Here is a 12700-nt window from a genome sequence, read left to right on the forward strand (position 1 = left end):
CTTTTTACATGTAAGAGTTCTGATCTGATCCATCGCAGTGTTTTTTTAGACTGGTGCAGGTGAGGCAATGTTCATTTAAACGCTCCACACACACGGCGAGCTACATGTGTCACTGCCTTGTTAAAAACTCACCCAGGAAATGTTGTCTGTGAGCTTCTCGTTTTGGGAGGCGTTGAAGGTGAAAATTAAAAAGTGTTTTGAAAGGTTGACTGTGTCCCAACGTCCCTGTGCAATGTGCATTTACATATTTATACATCAGCTGAGTATTCACACGACATTTAAAAGACATATTCTCTACGACGTTAAAATATTCCTTACATAATCTGATCTAATAGTATGATTCATCACTGAGCCATTCTGCTGCATTATTACTATATTATTATTATTTATTTTAATGACAATTTAGTTAACTTCTTATGAAGTATTTATAAATATATATATATATATATATATATATATATATATTTATATATATATATATTGCAACTCTTACTAAAACCAAGCATATTATATATTTTGTTCACATATTATCAGATACGATACATGATCCATATCATGTGCGCACAATATATGGATCAATATCATCTGTGTGTAATTTATTAAATGTGTGCTTTGGCCAGATTAAACTGTTTTAAAAGGTAAGAAATTAAAAGGTAATTAAAAGGTAAGAAATTACTCAAATTAAACGCATCCACAAAAATAGGCAAATAAATTCAGTAATTCAGGTTCCATTTTTAATTCAAATTCAACAAGAAAAAAGTAGTTACAATTATAATATTATTATTATATCTCTATTTCTTAATTAGTCCCAACTGTAAATTCAATAACATGATATTCTAAAATAAGGGATTCTACCTAATGGGTACTTTTACTGGAGTAAACGTAGTTAACACAGTTGTTTTTTTAAATCGATCATCAACAGTGGCGCATGAACGCAGCACCTTTTTTTTTGTGTGTGTCCTTGAACGCCCCACTTTGAACATCCGGGGACTCTGGTGGCGTCACGAATGGAAAGTACACTCGGTTTCCGTTGCGTTGAGAAACCGACGAAAACAACCGGACGGCGCGCGGCCACACCGACCGACCGGCCCATGACACCCACATAGCGGCACCACGTAAGTCTCGAGACGGGCCCTCGCGACCAAAGCGACCGTTGAAACGTCACGCGACGGGCGTCGAAGCCGTCAGTTTGGAACGCGGACGGGCGCGGCGGCGTCTATTTCCTGGAGCGTGTATAGGGGGGGGGAGGCTACCGCTGGGTGGTTGAAGTTTAGCCGACTTTAATGGATAAATAGCTCCGCGAGGTGTGTTTTTCATACCCGATGTCGGAGGTTAACGGGCCGCTTGTTCCACGACGTGACCCCCACATCGGCATCGTTAGAACATGGCTGCGAGCTGACGTTAACTTGACAGGTGTTCCAGGACGTAGCCGTGTCCTTTCTAGTAGTTTGCTCGCTAACGTCGCCATCAGTTTGGGACCAATACAAATGCCTTTTAAATGACATATTACGGGATGTAAACTGCGTTTCTGTTGTTTCAGTGCAGCTGACGACGACATGGAGAAACCTCCGTTCAGGCAGAACCAGAACTGCGGAGACTGGGAGCTGAAGGAGAGACTGGGAATGGGAGGATTCGGTCACGTTTACCTGTACCAGCATCACGTGAGTGTAGAGGTTTACCTGTACCAGCATCACGTGAGTGTAGAGGTTTACCTGTACCAGCATCACCTGAGTGTAGAGGTTTACCTGTACCAGCATCACCTGAGTGTAGAGGTTTACCTGTACCAGCATCACCTGAGTGTAGAGGTTTACCTGTACCAGCATCACCTGAGTGTAGAGGTTTACCTGTACCAGCATCACCTGAGTGTAGAGGTTTACCTGTACCAGCATCACCTGAGTGTAGAGGTTTACCTGTACCAGCATCATGTGAGTGTAGAGGTTTACCTGTACCAGCATCACGTGAGTGTAGAGGTTTACCTGTACCAGCATCACCTGAGTGTAGAGGTTTACCTGTACCAGCATCACCTGAGTGTAGAGGTTTACCTGTACCAGCATCACCTGAGTGTAGAGGTTTACCTGTACCAGCATCACCTGAGTGTAGAGGTTTACCTGTACCAGCATCACCTGAGTGTAGAGGTTTACCTGTACCAGCATCATGTGAGTGTAGAGGGTTATAACATGTAGTTATAACTGTTGTTAAGCAGTGGTATAACTACACTGTGTGTTTTCTGTAGGATACAAATGAAAAGCTGGCCGTGAAGATGTGCTGTCTGGAGCTCACTCCGAGGAACAAGGACCGATGGAGCCGAGAGATCCAGATCATGAAAAAGTTTGACTTCTTTAATAGCTGCTGTTCTCCTGACGGCTCATTAGCACATTGAAGGCATCGCACATGACGATACTCACAATGATCACGTGAAGACGTTCAGTGGCTAACAGCTGCATGCGTATCATTAAATAGTGACTCTGACTCCTCCCCTTTTCAGGTTGAATCACATCAACGTCGTGTCGGCCCGAGACGTCCCGGAGGAAATGAGGCACATCGCCTTAAACGACCTTCCCCTGTTGGCCATGGAGTACTGCTCCAGAGGAGACCTGAGGAAGGTGAGGCACCACTAACCCCCAACCGGCCTCCACGGGTTACCTGTAGGACCTTTAATGTTCATCATGTTTCCACCCAGTCAGTCAGGGTAACAGCGTGGTTCTAAAACCCCAGTGCATCATGGGACGTCTCTCCTGTCCGGTAGCTTCAGGTGTGATGGAACTTCTTCTCGTTCCAGATGCTGAGCAAACCTGATAACTGCTGCGGATTGAAAGAGAGCGAAGTTCTTTCGTTACTCAACGACGTCGGTACGTCTCGTGGGTTCTGCCGGTTCCGTTATTATTATTATTATTATTTAGAGCCTCATCTAACAGCTAAATCACTTGTTTTCTGCTCCAGGATCTGGTATCCAGTATCTTCACGAAAACAAGATCATACACAGAGACCTGAAACCTGAGAACATCGTGCTGCAGGATATCAACGGGAAGGTAGAACCCCCCCCCCCCCCCCACCCCCGCGGTTCGGTTCTGTTTCACTTGAAAGAACCGGCCTCAACGTTTCCTTGTTCTCCTCCTGCAGCTGGTTCACAAAGTCATTGATTTAGGCTACGCTAAAGACCTGGACCAGGGCAGTCTGTGCACCTCCTTCGTTGGCACGCTTCAGTACCTGGTAAGCCTTCCTTCCTTCCTTCCTTCCTTCCTTCCTTCCTTCCTTCCTTCCTTCCTTCCTTCCTTCCTTCCTTCCTTCCTTCCTTTTTTCTTTCTTTCTTTCTTTCCTTCCTTCCTTCCTTCCTTCCTGTTTGCCTTCCTTCCTTCCTGTTTGCCTTCCTTCCTTCCTTCCTTCCTTCCTGCCTTCCTTCCTTCCTTCCTTCCTTCCTTCCTTCCTGCCTTCCTCCCTGTCTGCCTTCCTTCCTTCCTTCCTTCCTTCCTGCCTTCCTTCCTTCCTTCCTTCCTTCCTTCCTGCCTTCGTTCCTTCCTTCCTTTTTTCTTTCTTTCTTTCTTTCTTTCCTTCCTTCCTTCCTTCCTTCCTTCCTTCCTTCCTTCCTTCCTTCCTTCCTTCCTTCCTTTCTTCCTTCCTTCCTTCCTTCTTTCCTTCCTTCCTGCCTTCCTGCCTTCCTTCCTTCCTGCCTTCCTTCCTTCTTTCCTTCCTTCCTTCCTTCCTTCCTTCCTGCCTTCCTTCCTTCCTGCCTTCCTTTTTTCCTTCCTTCCTTCCTTCCTTCTTTCTTTCTTTCTTTCCTTCCTTCCTTCCTTCCTTCCTTCCTTCCTTCCTGCCTTCCTTCCTTCCTTCCTTCCTTCCTTCCTTCCTTCCTTCCTTCCTGCCTTCCTTCCTTCCTTCCTGCCTTCTTTCTTTCCTTCCTTCCTGCCTTCCTGCCTTCCTTCCTTCCTTCCTGCCTGCCTTCCTTCTTTCCTTCCTTCCTTCCTTCCTTCCTTCCTTCCTTTTTTCCTTCCTTCCTTCCTTCTTTCCTTCCTTCCTGCCTTCTTTCTTTCCTTCCTTCCTGCCTTCGTTCCTTCCTTCTTTCCTTCTTTCTTTCTTTCTTCCTTCCTTCTTTCCTTCCTTCCTGCCTTCTTTCTTTCCTTCCTTCCTTCCTTCCTTCTTTCTTTCTTTCTTTCCTTCCTTCCTTCCTTCCTTCCTTCCTTCCTGCCTTCCTTCCTTCCTTCCTTCCTTCCTTCCTTCCTTCCTTCCTTCCTGCCTTCCTTCCTTCCTTCCTGCCTTCTTTCTTTCCTTCCTTCCTGCCTTCCTGCCTTCCTTCCTTCCTTCCTGCCTGCCTTCCTTCTTTCCTTCCTTCCTTCCTTCCTTCCTTCCTTCCTTTTTTCCTTCCTTCCTTCCTTCTTTCCTTCCTTCCTGCCTTCTTTCTTTCCTTCCTTCCTGCCTTCGTTCCTTCCTTCTTTCCTTCTTTCTTTCTTTCTTCCTTCCTTCTTTCCTTCCTTCCTGCCTTCTTTCTTTCCTTCCTTCCTTCCTTCCTGCCTTCTTTCTTTCTTTCTTTCTTTCTTTCCTTCCTTCCTTCCTTCCTTCCTGCCTTCCTTTCTTTCTTTCTTTCTTTCTTTCTTTCTTTCCTTCCTTCCTTCCTTCCTGCCTTCCTTTCTTTCTTTCTTTCTTTCTTTCTTTCCTTCTTTCCTTCCTTCCTGCCTTCCTTCCTTCACAGATGTAGAAATGCCATCCGATGTGCGACGTTGAATTGCGTCCCCGTTTCCTCCGCAGGCCCCCGAGCTGTTTGAGAACAAGCCGTACACGGTGACCGTGGACTACTGGAGCTTCGGCACCATGATATTCGAATGCATCTGTGGTTTCCGGCCGTTCCTCCACAACCTCCAGCCGGTGCAGTGGTGAGTCCAGCTGACGAGGGAAGGTCCAGGAGACCAACGTCCGATCACTTTTAAAACGCCTTTCCTCGGCCATAACCAGATCAAAGTGTTATGGAATAAAAACACCAGTGACTTAAAGATGGAGCTCTTTGTCCTTCGCAGGGCGAGCAAAGTGAGGAACAAAGGCCCGAGGGACATCGTGGCTGTGGAGGAACTGAACGGAGAAGTTCGGTTCTCCACTCACCTCCCTTACCCCAACAACCTCAGCAGGTCAGGACGTCCTCCGCCGATCGTGAGCAGGACGGCGTGAACGAAGCCTTTAACTTCTCCTCCTGACCTTCAGGACCATGCTGGGCCCGATGGAGAGTCTGCTGCAGCTGATGCTGATGTGGGACCAGGGCTGCCGAGGAGGCGCCGTGCAGCCCGACACCAAGAGGCCCAAGTGCTTTGAGGAGCTGGAGAGGATCCTGAGCATGAAGGTGAGTTACCGGCCAGCGTTAACGTTGCTAGGCAACGACATCACATGATCTGCTCAGGACCCGAAGAAAGAGAGGCGTTACACACTTTACTCTTTTCTTTTTTAAGACGCATGTGTTGCACTGGACTGAATTGCTTTTTTATTTTTTGTCTGTTGTCTTCCAACCCCCCAAAACTAAGAGATTGATTTTTAGTTTAGTTGTAAACATGTAATAAATGTAATTAGTCGGTTGCTGACGGACCGCAGTGGGAGAGCAATGTTGTTCCTAAAAGGCTCAACTCAATATGGATTGATCAGCATTTTTAGATTGATAAAACAAACTAATACGTTTATCTTTTTTCAATAAAGTTAGACTTTTACGCGACATTTTTGGATCCCACGAGTCTGAAAACATTCCTACGCCGCCGGACTCTAATATTATAATATATAATAATAAAAATGTAATCTGATCTTTATGCAGAAATATTGCTTTTAAATGGAGTGAATTCATAATAAACTAAAGAAATACATAAAGAAGCATTCCTATAAAAGAAAGATGACGTTTGTGCTTCTGCTGCGTCGATGTTGACCCTTCATGACTCAAAGTGATCTCCCAGCATGCCGAGCAGCGCTTCCCACCAAACTGTCCCGCGTGTCTCCAGGTGGTCCACATCCTGAACATGACCACGGCCCAGGTGCACTCCTTCCAGCTGGCCCCGGAGGAAAGCCTCCACAGTCTGCAGAAGCGCATCGAGGCCGAGACCAAGATCGAGGTGGTGAACCAGGAGCTGCTGCAGGAGACCGGCGTGTCCCTGGACCCCCGGAAGCCCGCCGCTCAGTGCGTCCTGGACGGAGTGGTAGGTCGGCTCGTTGTTGTTGTTGTTGTTGTTGTTGGCCTGCAGGTCGAGTGGCACGCAGGAGGAAAACCTCAGTCGGGTTATATTTTATTTACAAACCTTCATCTTCATCGTTTTGAGGGCTGAAGACTGAAGACGAGTTTACCGCTGTGGACTCTGCATCCATCATTGATGCTGTTGTTGAGGTGTTTGCAGGCTGTAAGTGGTGCTCCTCTCGTCCCCCGTGCAGAGAGGGTGGGACAGCTACATCGTCTATCTGTTCGACCGGAGCATCACCAAGTACTCCGGACCCCTCAGCGCCCGGCAGCTGCCCGACAAAGTCAACACTATAGGTGGGTCTGAAGGTCTCCTCTGAATACATTTATATCACGCTTCTTCCTCTCTCTCTCTCGGATCAATTATGTAATGGATTCTAACTTTATAACTCAGTGCAAGAGGCCAAGACGCAGCTGCCCCTGGCGGTGCTGAAGAAGGTCTGGGGGGAAGCGGTGAGCTACATCTGTGGGCTGAAGGACGACTACAGCCGGCTCTTCCAGGGACAGAGGGCGGCCATGTGAGTGAGCTGTTCTGGTTTCTACGTCGCTCGGTCGCTTTCTGTCCATTCAGCCTCTTAAAAACGTCATCTCAAAGGAGGTGGAGAAGAAGTCTGTAGTGATGGTGCTTTACACCCTTTATGGTCTCCTCCTGCCCCTCCAGGCTGAGTCTGTAGTGATGGTGCTTTACACCCTTCATGTTCTCCTCCTGCCCCTCCAGGCTGAGTCTGTAGTGATGGTGCTTTACACCCTTCATGGTCTCCTCCTGCCCCTCCAGGCTGAGTCTGTAGTGATGGTGCTTTACACCCTTCATGGTCTCCTCCTGCCCCTCCAGGCTGAGTCTCCTGCGCTACAACACCAACCTGACCAGGTGTAAGAACAGCATGTTCGGCTTCTCGCAGCAGCTGAAGGCCAAGCTGGACTTCTTCAAGAGCAGCATCCAGTACGACCTGGAGAAGTACAGCGACCAGATGCACTACGGCATATGTGAGTGCTTGGTGGCAGCCGGTGGACCCCGACCCTCTGAGATGTTACTGCGTCTCTGAGCCAGATGTTTGTTTGTTTACAGCCTCAGAGAAGATGCTGAAAGCCTGGCAGGAGAACGAGGAACGAGCGGCCGCCTTTGCACAGGTACGTTTCACAAGGCCTGCAACGTTTCTCAGTTCAAGGTCCAATCACAACCTCCCGCAAAGTCTGTGACAGATTTATTCATCAAACATCGATTGTGACGTTGCCGTGGTCACGTGGTAGTCACACCTTTTCAAGGCTTTACATCTGTCACCTGTCAGTGAGGGTTCAGGGTTTATTAGGGGGGACATTTGGGACTGGACCAGAATATTTCATAGTGGTGTGATTCCTGGTTTGTCCTGCAGGTGGCAGAGGTGAGCCATCTGGATGATGAGATCATGGCTCTGCACTCGGAGATAGTGGAACTTCAAAGGAGCCCGTACGCTCGACGCCAAGGAGACAAGATGGAGCAGCTGTGAGTGTTAACTAACTATTCATTTATATAGTTATAGTATATATATATATATATATATATATTATATATAATATTTATATTTTAGATATTATGTATGCATGTAAATATAATTTAAATGTGACTGTTTTGATTTATTGCAGAGAAGAAAAGGCGATTGAACTCTACAAACAAATGAAGATGAAATGCAAAAGTAAGAATCTGTTCAAAATGTTCCAACTTCAAATTAACGGCGTCGTCGTTCGTCTCGAATAGAAAGATAAAAATGAAATTGAAGATTTAAACTGTCGTTATTCTGACTCTCTCTCAGTCCCCGAGCCAGATGTGAGCAGCGACAGCTCCGAGATGGTGAAGGCCATCATCCAGACGGTCCAGAACCAGGACAAGGTCCTTAAAGACCTGTACACACACCTCAGGTAGGAGACCGAGACTGTGGCTCCGCCTCCTCTTCGCCTGTGGCTCCGCCTCCTCTCCGCCCGCGCGCTAACGCCTCCTCTCCTCCACAGTAAGATCCTCATCAGCAAGCAGAAGATCATCGACCTGTTTCCGCGCATTGAGAAGACCTTGGAGAGCATCAAGGACGCCGACAACACCGTGATGCAGATGCAGATCAAGAGGCAGCGAGAGTTCTGGCACCTGCTGAAGATCGCCTGCGTGAGCGACGCCCCCCCCCCCCCCCCCCCCCCCCCCCCGTTACGATGAACGTGTGGTCCACGAGGCGTCTTAACGGGACGTCTGCTCCTCCCTTTGTCTCCTCCAGGCTCAGAACCTGACGCGGAACTCCATAGCAGCCAGCCCCGAGTGCTCCAACCTGCTGCAGGTCTCCCAGTGGTCCCAGTCGGCCCAGCCCGTCAGCTCCCCCCACCCCCTCACCTCCTTACCCGGGCCCAATGACAGGTGAGTCAATGTGTCTGAGCACTTGTCAATGTTGTTTTAGGGTTCAGGGGTCAAAGGTCACCACGTCGTGTTTCTAGCAGCTCTGTCTTTCAATCAGGGGGTTGGTGGTTCAATCCCCGCCCTAGTCGATGTGTCCTTGAGCAAGACACTGAACCATGAACTGCTCCCTGTAGCTGTGTGTACGGTGTATTAATGTAACATGATTGTGAGTCGCTTTGGATAAAAGTGTCAGCTAAATGACGTGTGTGTGTGTGTGTGTGTGTGTGTGTGTGTGTGTGTGTGTGTGTGTGTGTGTGTGTGTGTGTGTGTGTGTGTGTGTGTGTGTGTGTGTGTGTGTGTGTGTGTGTGTGTGTGTGTGTGTGTGTGTGTGTGTGTGTGTGTGTGTGTGTGTGTGTGTGTGTGTGTGTGTGTGTCAGTGACGCTGCACCCCGCCTGCTGCAGGAGAACGAGCGGTACCTCAGTCAGCTGACCAGCCTGATGCACGAAGCTACTGACGAGCAGACCAAAAGCATCGTGGTGCGTTCACTTGTCGTTAGAACTTCAATTTTTTTTTTTTTTTAAAGGATTTGTTTCTGTTTCTAATAATTTGTTATAAACTGTTTTTGTTTTTAAGGACCAAGACTGGAGCTGGACCAAGTACGAAACCCTGACGTCGAAGTTAAAAAAGAGAAACGCGTAAAAGAAGCTCAAAGACTTTGAGACTCCAGATGTTGTTCCTTTAGAAAACGAGTTCACGGCGTCCGTCCCGCCTGTTCGATCCCGTCGACCTCACGGCCGCGACGCCGCGTCGCTCTACGTTCTTTTTCTGTTTGCTGCACAATATGAAGGTCTGAGGAGGTTCATTATTACTGTAACTGCAAAAACAACAACAACAACAATAGAGCAAACTAGCGCCGGATCGGAGGATTTGAGGAACAACTGTGACATACAGGAAGTGGTCCGGGGGGGGGGGAGGGGGGGGGGGGGGGATTACAATCACACAAGCAGCACTTTGATACTCCAGCGTTTCCTCTGTAGAGACGGTTTCCAGGCTAATATTCAGATTTATATACGCAGTTAAACTGTTAATATAATATATGTTTTACTAATGTTTTACTATTCAGTCTGGGGTTTAGATTCTATGTCAATGATTTGATTTGTTTTTGTTTATTTTAGTGTTACGTATCACGGGGAGAAGTCTTCTGCGACAATGTCAGTGAGGGGCGTGGTCTTCTGTCACGATGTCAGTGAGGGGGCGTGGTCTTCTGTCACGATGTCAGTGAGGGGAGTGGCCTTCTGTCACGATGTCAGTGAGGGGCGTGGCCTTCTGTCACGATGTCGGTGAGGGGCGTGGCCTTCTGGCACGATGTCAGTGAGGGGCGTGGCCTTCTGTCACGATGTCAGTGAGGGGCGTGGTCTTCTGCGACAATGTCAGTGAGGGGAGTGGCCTTCTGTCACGATGTCAGTGAGGGGCGTGGCCTTCTGTCACGATGTCGGTGAGGGGCGTGGCCTTCTGGCACGATGTCAGTGAGGGGCGTGGCCTTCTGTCACGATGTCAGTGAGGGGCGTGGTCTTCTGTCACGATGTCAGTGAGGGGCGTGGTCTTCTGTCACGATGTCAGTGAGGGGCGTGGTCTTCTGCGACAATGTCAGTGAGGGGCGTGGCCTTCCGTCACGTCTACACAACGTCTCATAAGCACAGATTGTTTCACTGGAAACGGTTCAAACCATTTGTTCGATGACGCAATCAATCCATTAAATCACCAGCAGATGAATTGATTCATAATCAGCCTGTTAAATATTCTCATTATTCTCAAATATCTATCGATCCACCGACGGTCTGAAACCCAAAGAACTTTAAATTGATATTCAAAGGGAATAAATCACATTTGAGGTTTTTATTTTATTTTAATCACTGAAACGATCGATCGGTTACAAAAGAGTCGCCGTGTCATCGAGGAACCGATCGATCGTCAACGCACTGATCTCAGATCTGCTGTTTGTGACGGGAACGAGGCGCCGATGGATCAATGAGCGCGATCGGGAACCGGGGAACGTTCTGCGGGTTCGGGTCGTGACTTTGGGCCCAGAGTATTTATGAAGTCGTGCAATGGAAGAAAGTTTATTTTTGTTTGTATTTAAGTCGTTTTCTTTCTATTTTAAGTATTAAATGTTTAATTTCTATAAATGTATAAAGATCAAACGTTTTGCCTCGTAATGAAATAAAATGACTTCTAGCACAACGGCCGGTTCCCTCATTGAAATGATCGATTACTTCTAATCAATAACTTTCAGGTTCTTATGAGGTATTATTAAAGGCGGAGACAAAAATAATTAAATATAAAAAACACATTAATGCATCAACAATTAAAATCCAGTAACGTTTAATATTCTGCATGAAGAGTACTTCAAGTATATTTTAGTGCTCATACTTTTCAACTCTTTGGGAGTATTTCTTGTATTTCTTGTAGTATTTCTTGTATTTCTTGTAGTATTTCTTGTATTTGTACACGCGTCCCTCTGAAGTCAAATGAAGAGCTGTAACTTTACGGCTTTCTGTTTAATCTGTTTAATCTTTTTATTGAACGCGTCACGTCTGTGACTTCCTGTGTTGATGTTTGTTTGTTCCTGTCAAAAAGAACACGACCCGATAAGGAGACACGCTGCATGTCCCGGGACAGAACCTCCACTGAATCACGGAACCTCCTCGAGTCACAGAACCTCCACTGAATCACAGAACCTCCACAGAACCTCCACTGAGTCACAGAACCTCCTCGAGTCACGTAACCTCCACTGAATCACAGAACCTCCTCGAGTCACAGAGCCTCCACTGAGTCACAGAACCTCCTGGAGTCACGGAACATCCACTGAATCACAGAACCTCCACTGAGTCACAGAACCTCCTCGAGTCACAGAACCTCCACTGAATCACAGAACCTCCTCGAGTCACAGAGCCTCCACTGAGTCACAGAACCTCCTGGAGTCACGGAACCTCCTGGAGTCACGGAACATCCTGGAGTCACAGAACCTCCACTGAGTCACAGAACCTCCACTGAATCACAGAACCTCCTCGAGTCACAGAACCTCCACTGAATCACAGAACCTCCTCGAGTCACAGAACCTCCTCGAGTCACAGAACCTCCACTGAATCACAGAACCTCCTCGAGTCACAGAACCTCCTCGAGTCACAGAACCTCCTCGAGTCACAGAACCTCCTCGAGTCACAGAACCTCCACTGAGTCAACACGTGGAACGCTGACGAGCTGCTTCGTGTTTCTGTTTCTTCGTCTCCAGAAACCTCGAAGCCTCCGAGTCGTGAACGTAAACACGAGAACCACCCAGAGGTCTGAAGGTGACCCCCCCACCCCCCCTCATGTAAGGGGCGGAGTTATGAGTCATGGAGGCGGAGCTTCAGTGCAGAACGAGCCGCTCTTTGTACACGCTGTCGTTTTATGAGATTACAGACAGTGAATCAGCCTCCGGCTGCATTCCTCAACTCCCCCTTCCCTCATTCCTCCCCTCCTCCCTCATTCCCTCCTCCCTTCGTCTGACTTCGTGTCACGAAGCTTTTCTTCTCTTCTTCAGGTCGAACAAAAGACTTTAAGAAGTGGATTTTCCCCGTTTGGTTTGGAGGAACTTCCTGACCTCAACCATCCACCTTCTTTAAAATACGTATTTATTTATTCTCCAGGGACATTAATCAACATTTCAGTTTCCACCTTAATGTGAATTAGTGAGCAAAGAGATCATTGACGTTCTCTGGGGAGGTTCTTTCAATGAAGTGGCCCGAATATTATCAACACGGTACGGTAGTGTAGAACCTCGGGAGGCGGTCGATGAGCCCAGAACCTCGGGAGGCGGTCGATAAGAGACCAGAACCTCGGGAGGCGGTCGATGAGAGACCAGAACCTCGGGAGGCGGTCGATAAGAGACCAGAACCTCGGGAGGCGGTCGATAAGAGACCAGAACCTCGGGAGGCGGTCGATGAGCCTAGAACCTCGGGAGGCGGTCGATAAGAGACCAGAACCTCGGGAGGCGGTCGATAAGAGACCAGAACCTCGGGAGGCGGTCGATAAGAGACCAGAACCTCGGGAGGCGGTCGATGAGCCTAGAACCTCGGGAGGCGGTCGATGAGCCTAGAACCTCGGGAGGCGG

General features: G+C 48.0%; 1 protein-coding gene across 1 annotated transcript; it reads left to right on the forward strand.

The window, feature by feature from the left end:
* Nucleotides 1-970: 970 nt before the first annotated feature.
* On the forward strand, nucleotides 971-10787 carry LOC117748347 (inhibitor of nuclear factor kappa-B kinase subunit alpha-like). The gene is made up of 22 exons (XM_034558005.1): nucleotides 971-1115; nucleotides 1541-1661; nucleotides 2234-2328; nucleotides 2486-2603; nucleotides 2780-2849; nucleotides 2941-3029; nucleotides 3121-3210; nucleotides 4741-4865; nucleotides 5007-5114; nucleotides 5188-5323; nucleotides 5964-6158; nucleotides 6388-6490; nucleotides 6588-6711; nucleotides 7026-7177; nucleotides 7260-7321; nucleotides 7564-7673; nucleotides 7814-7863; nucleotides 7981-8086; nucleotides 8177-8324; nucleotides 8431-8567; nucleotides 8984-9083; nucleotides 9181-10787. Exons 2-22 carry the CDS (start codon nucleotides 1557-1559, stop codon nucleotides 9244-9246), a joined length of 2289 nt encoding a protein of 762 aa, XP_034413896.1. The 5' UTR covers nucleotides 971-1115; nucleotides 1541-1556; the 3' UTR covers nucleotides 9247-10787.
* The last annotated feature ends 1913 nt before the right edge of the window (nucleotides 10788-12700 follow it).

The sequence above is a fragment of the Cyclopterus lumpus genome, chromosome 19 (genome assembly GCF_009769545.1).
Source record: "Cyclopterus lumpus isolate fCycLum1 chromosome 19, fCycLum1.pri, whole genome shotgun sequence".
In the NCBI taxonomy this organism is placed as follows: Eukaryota; Metazoa; Chordata; class Actinopteri; order Perciformes; family Cyclopteridae; genus Cyclopterus; species Cyclopterus lumpus.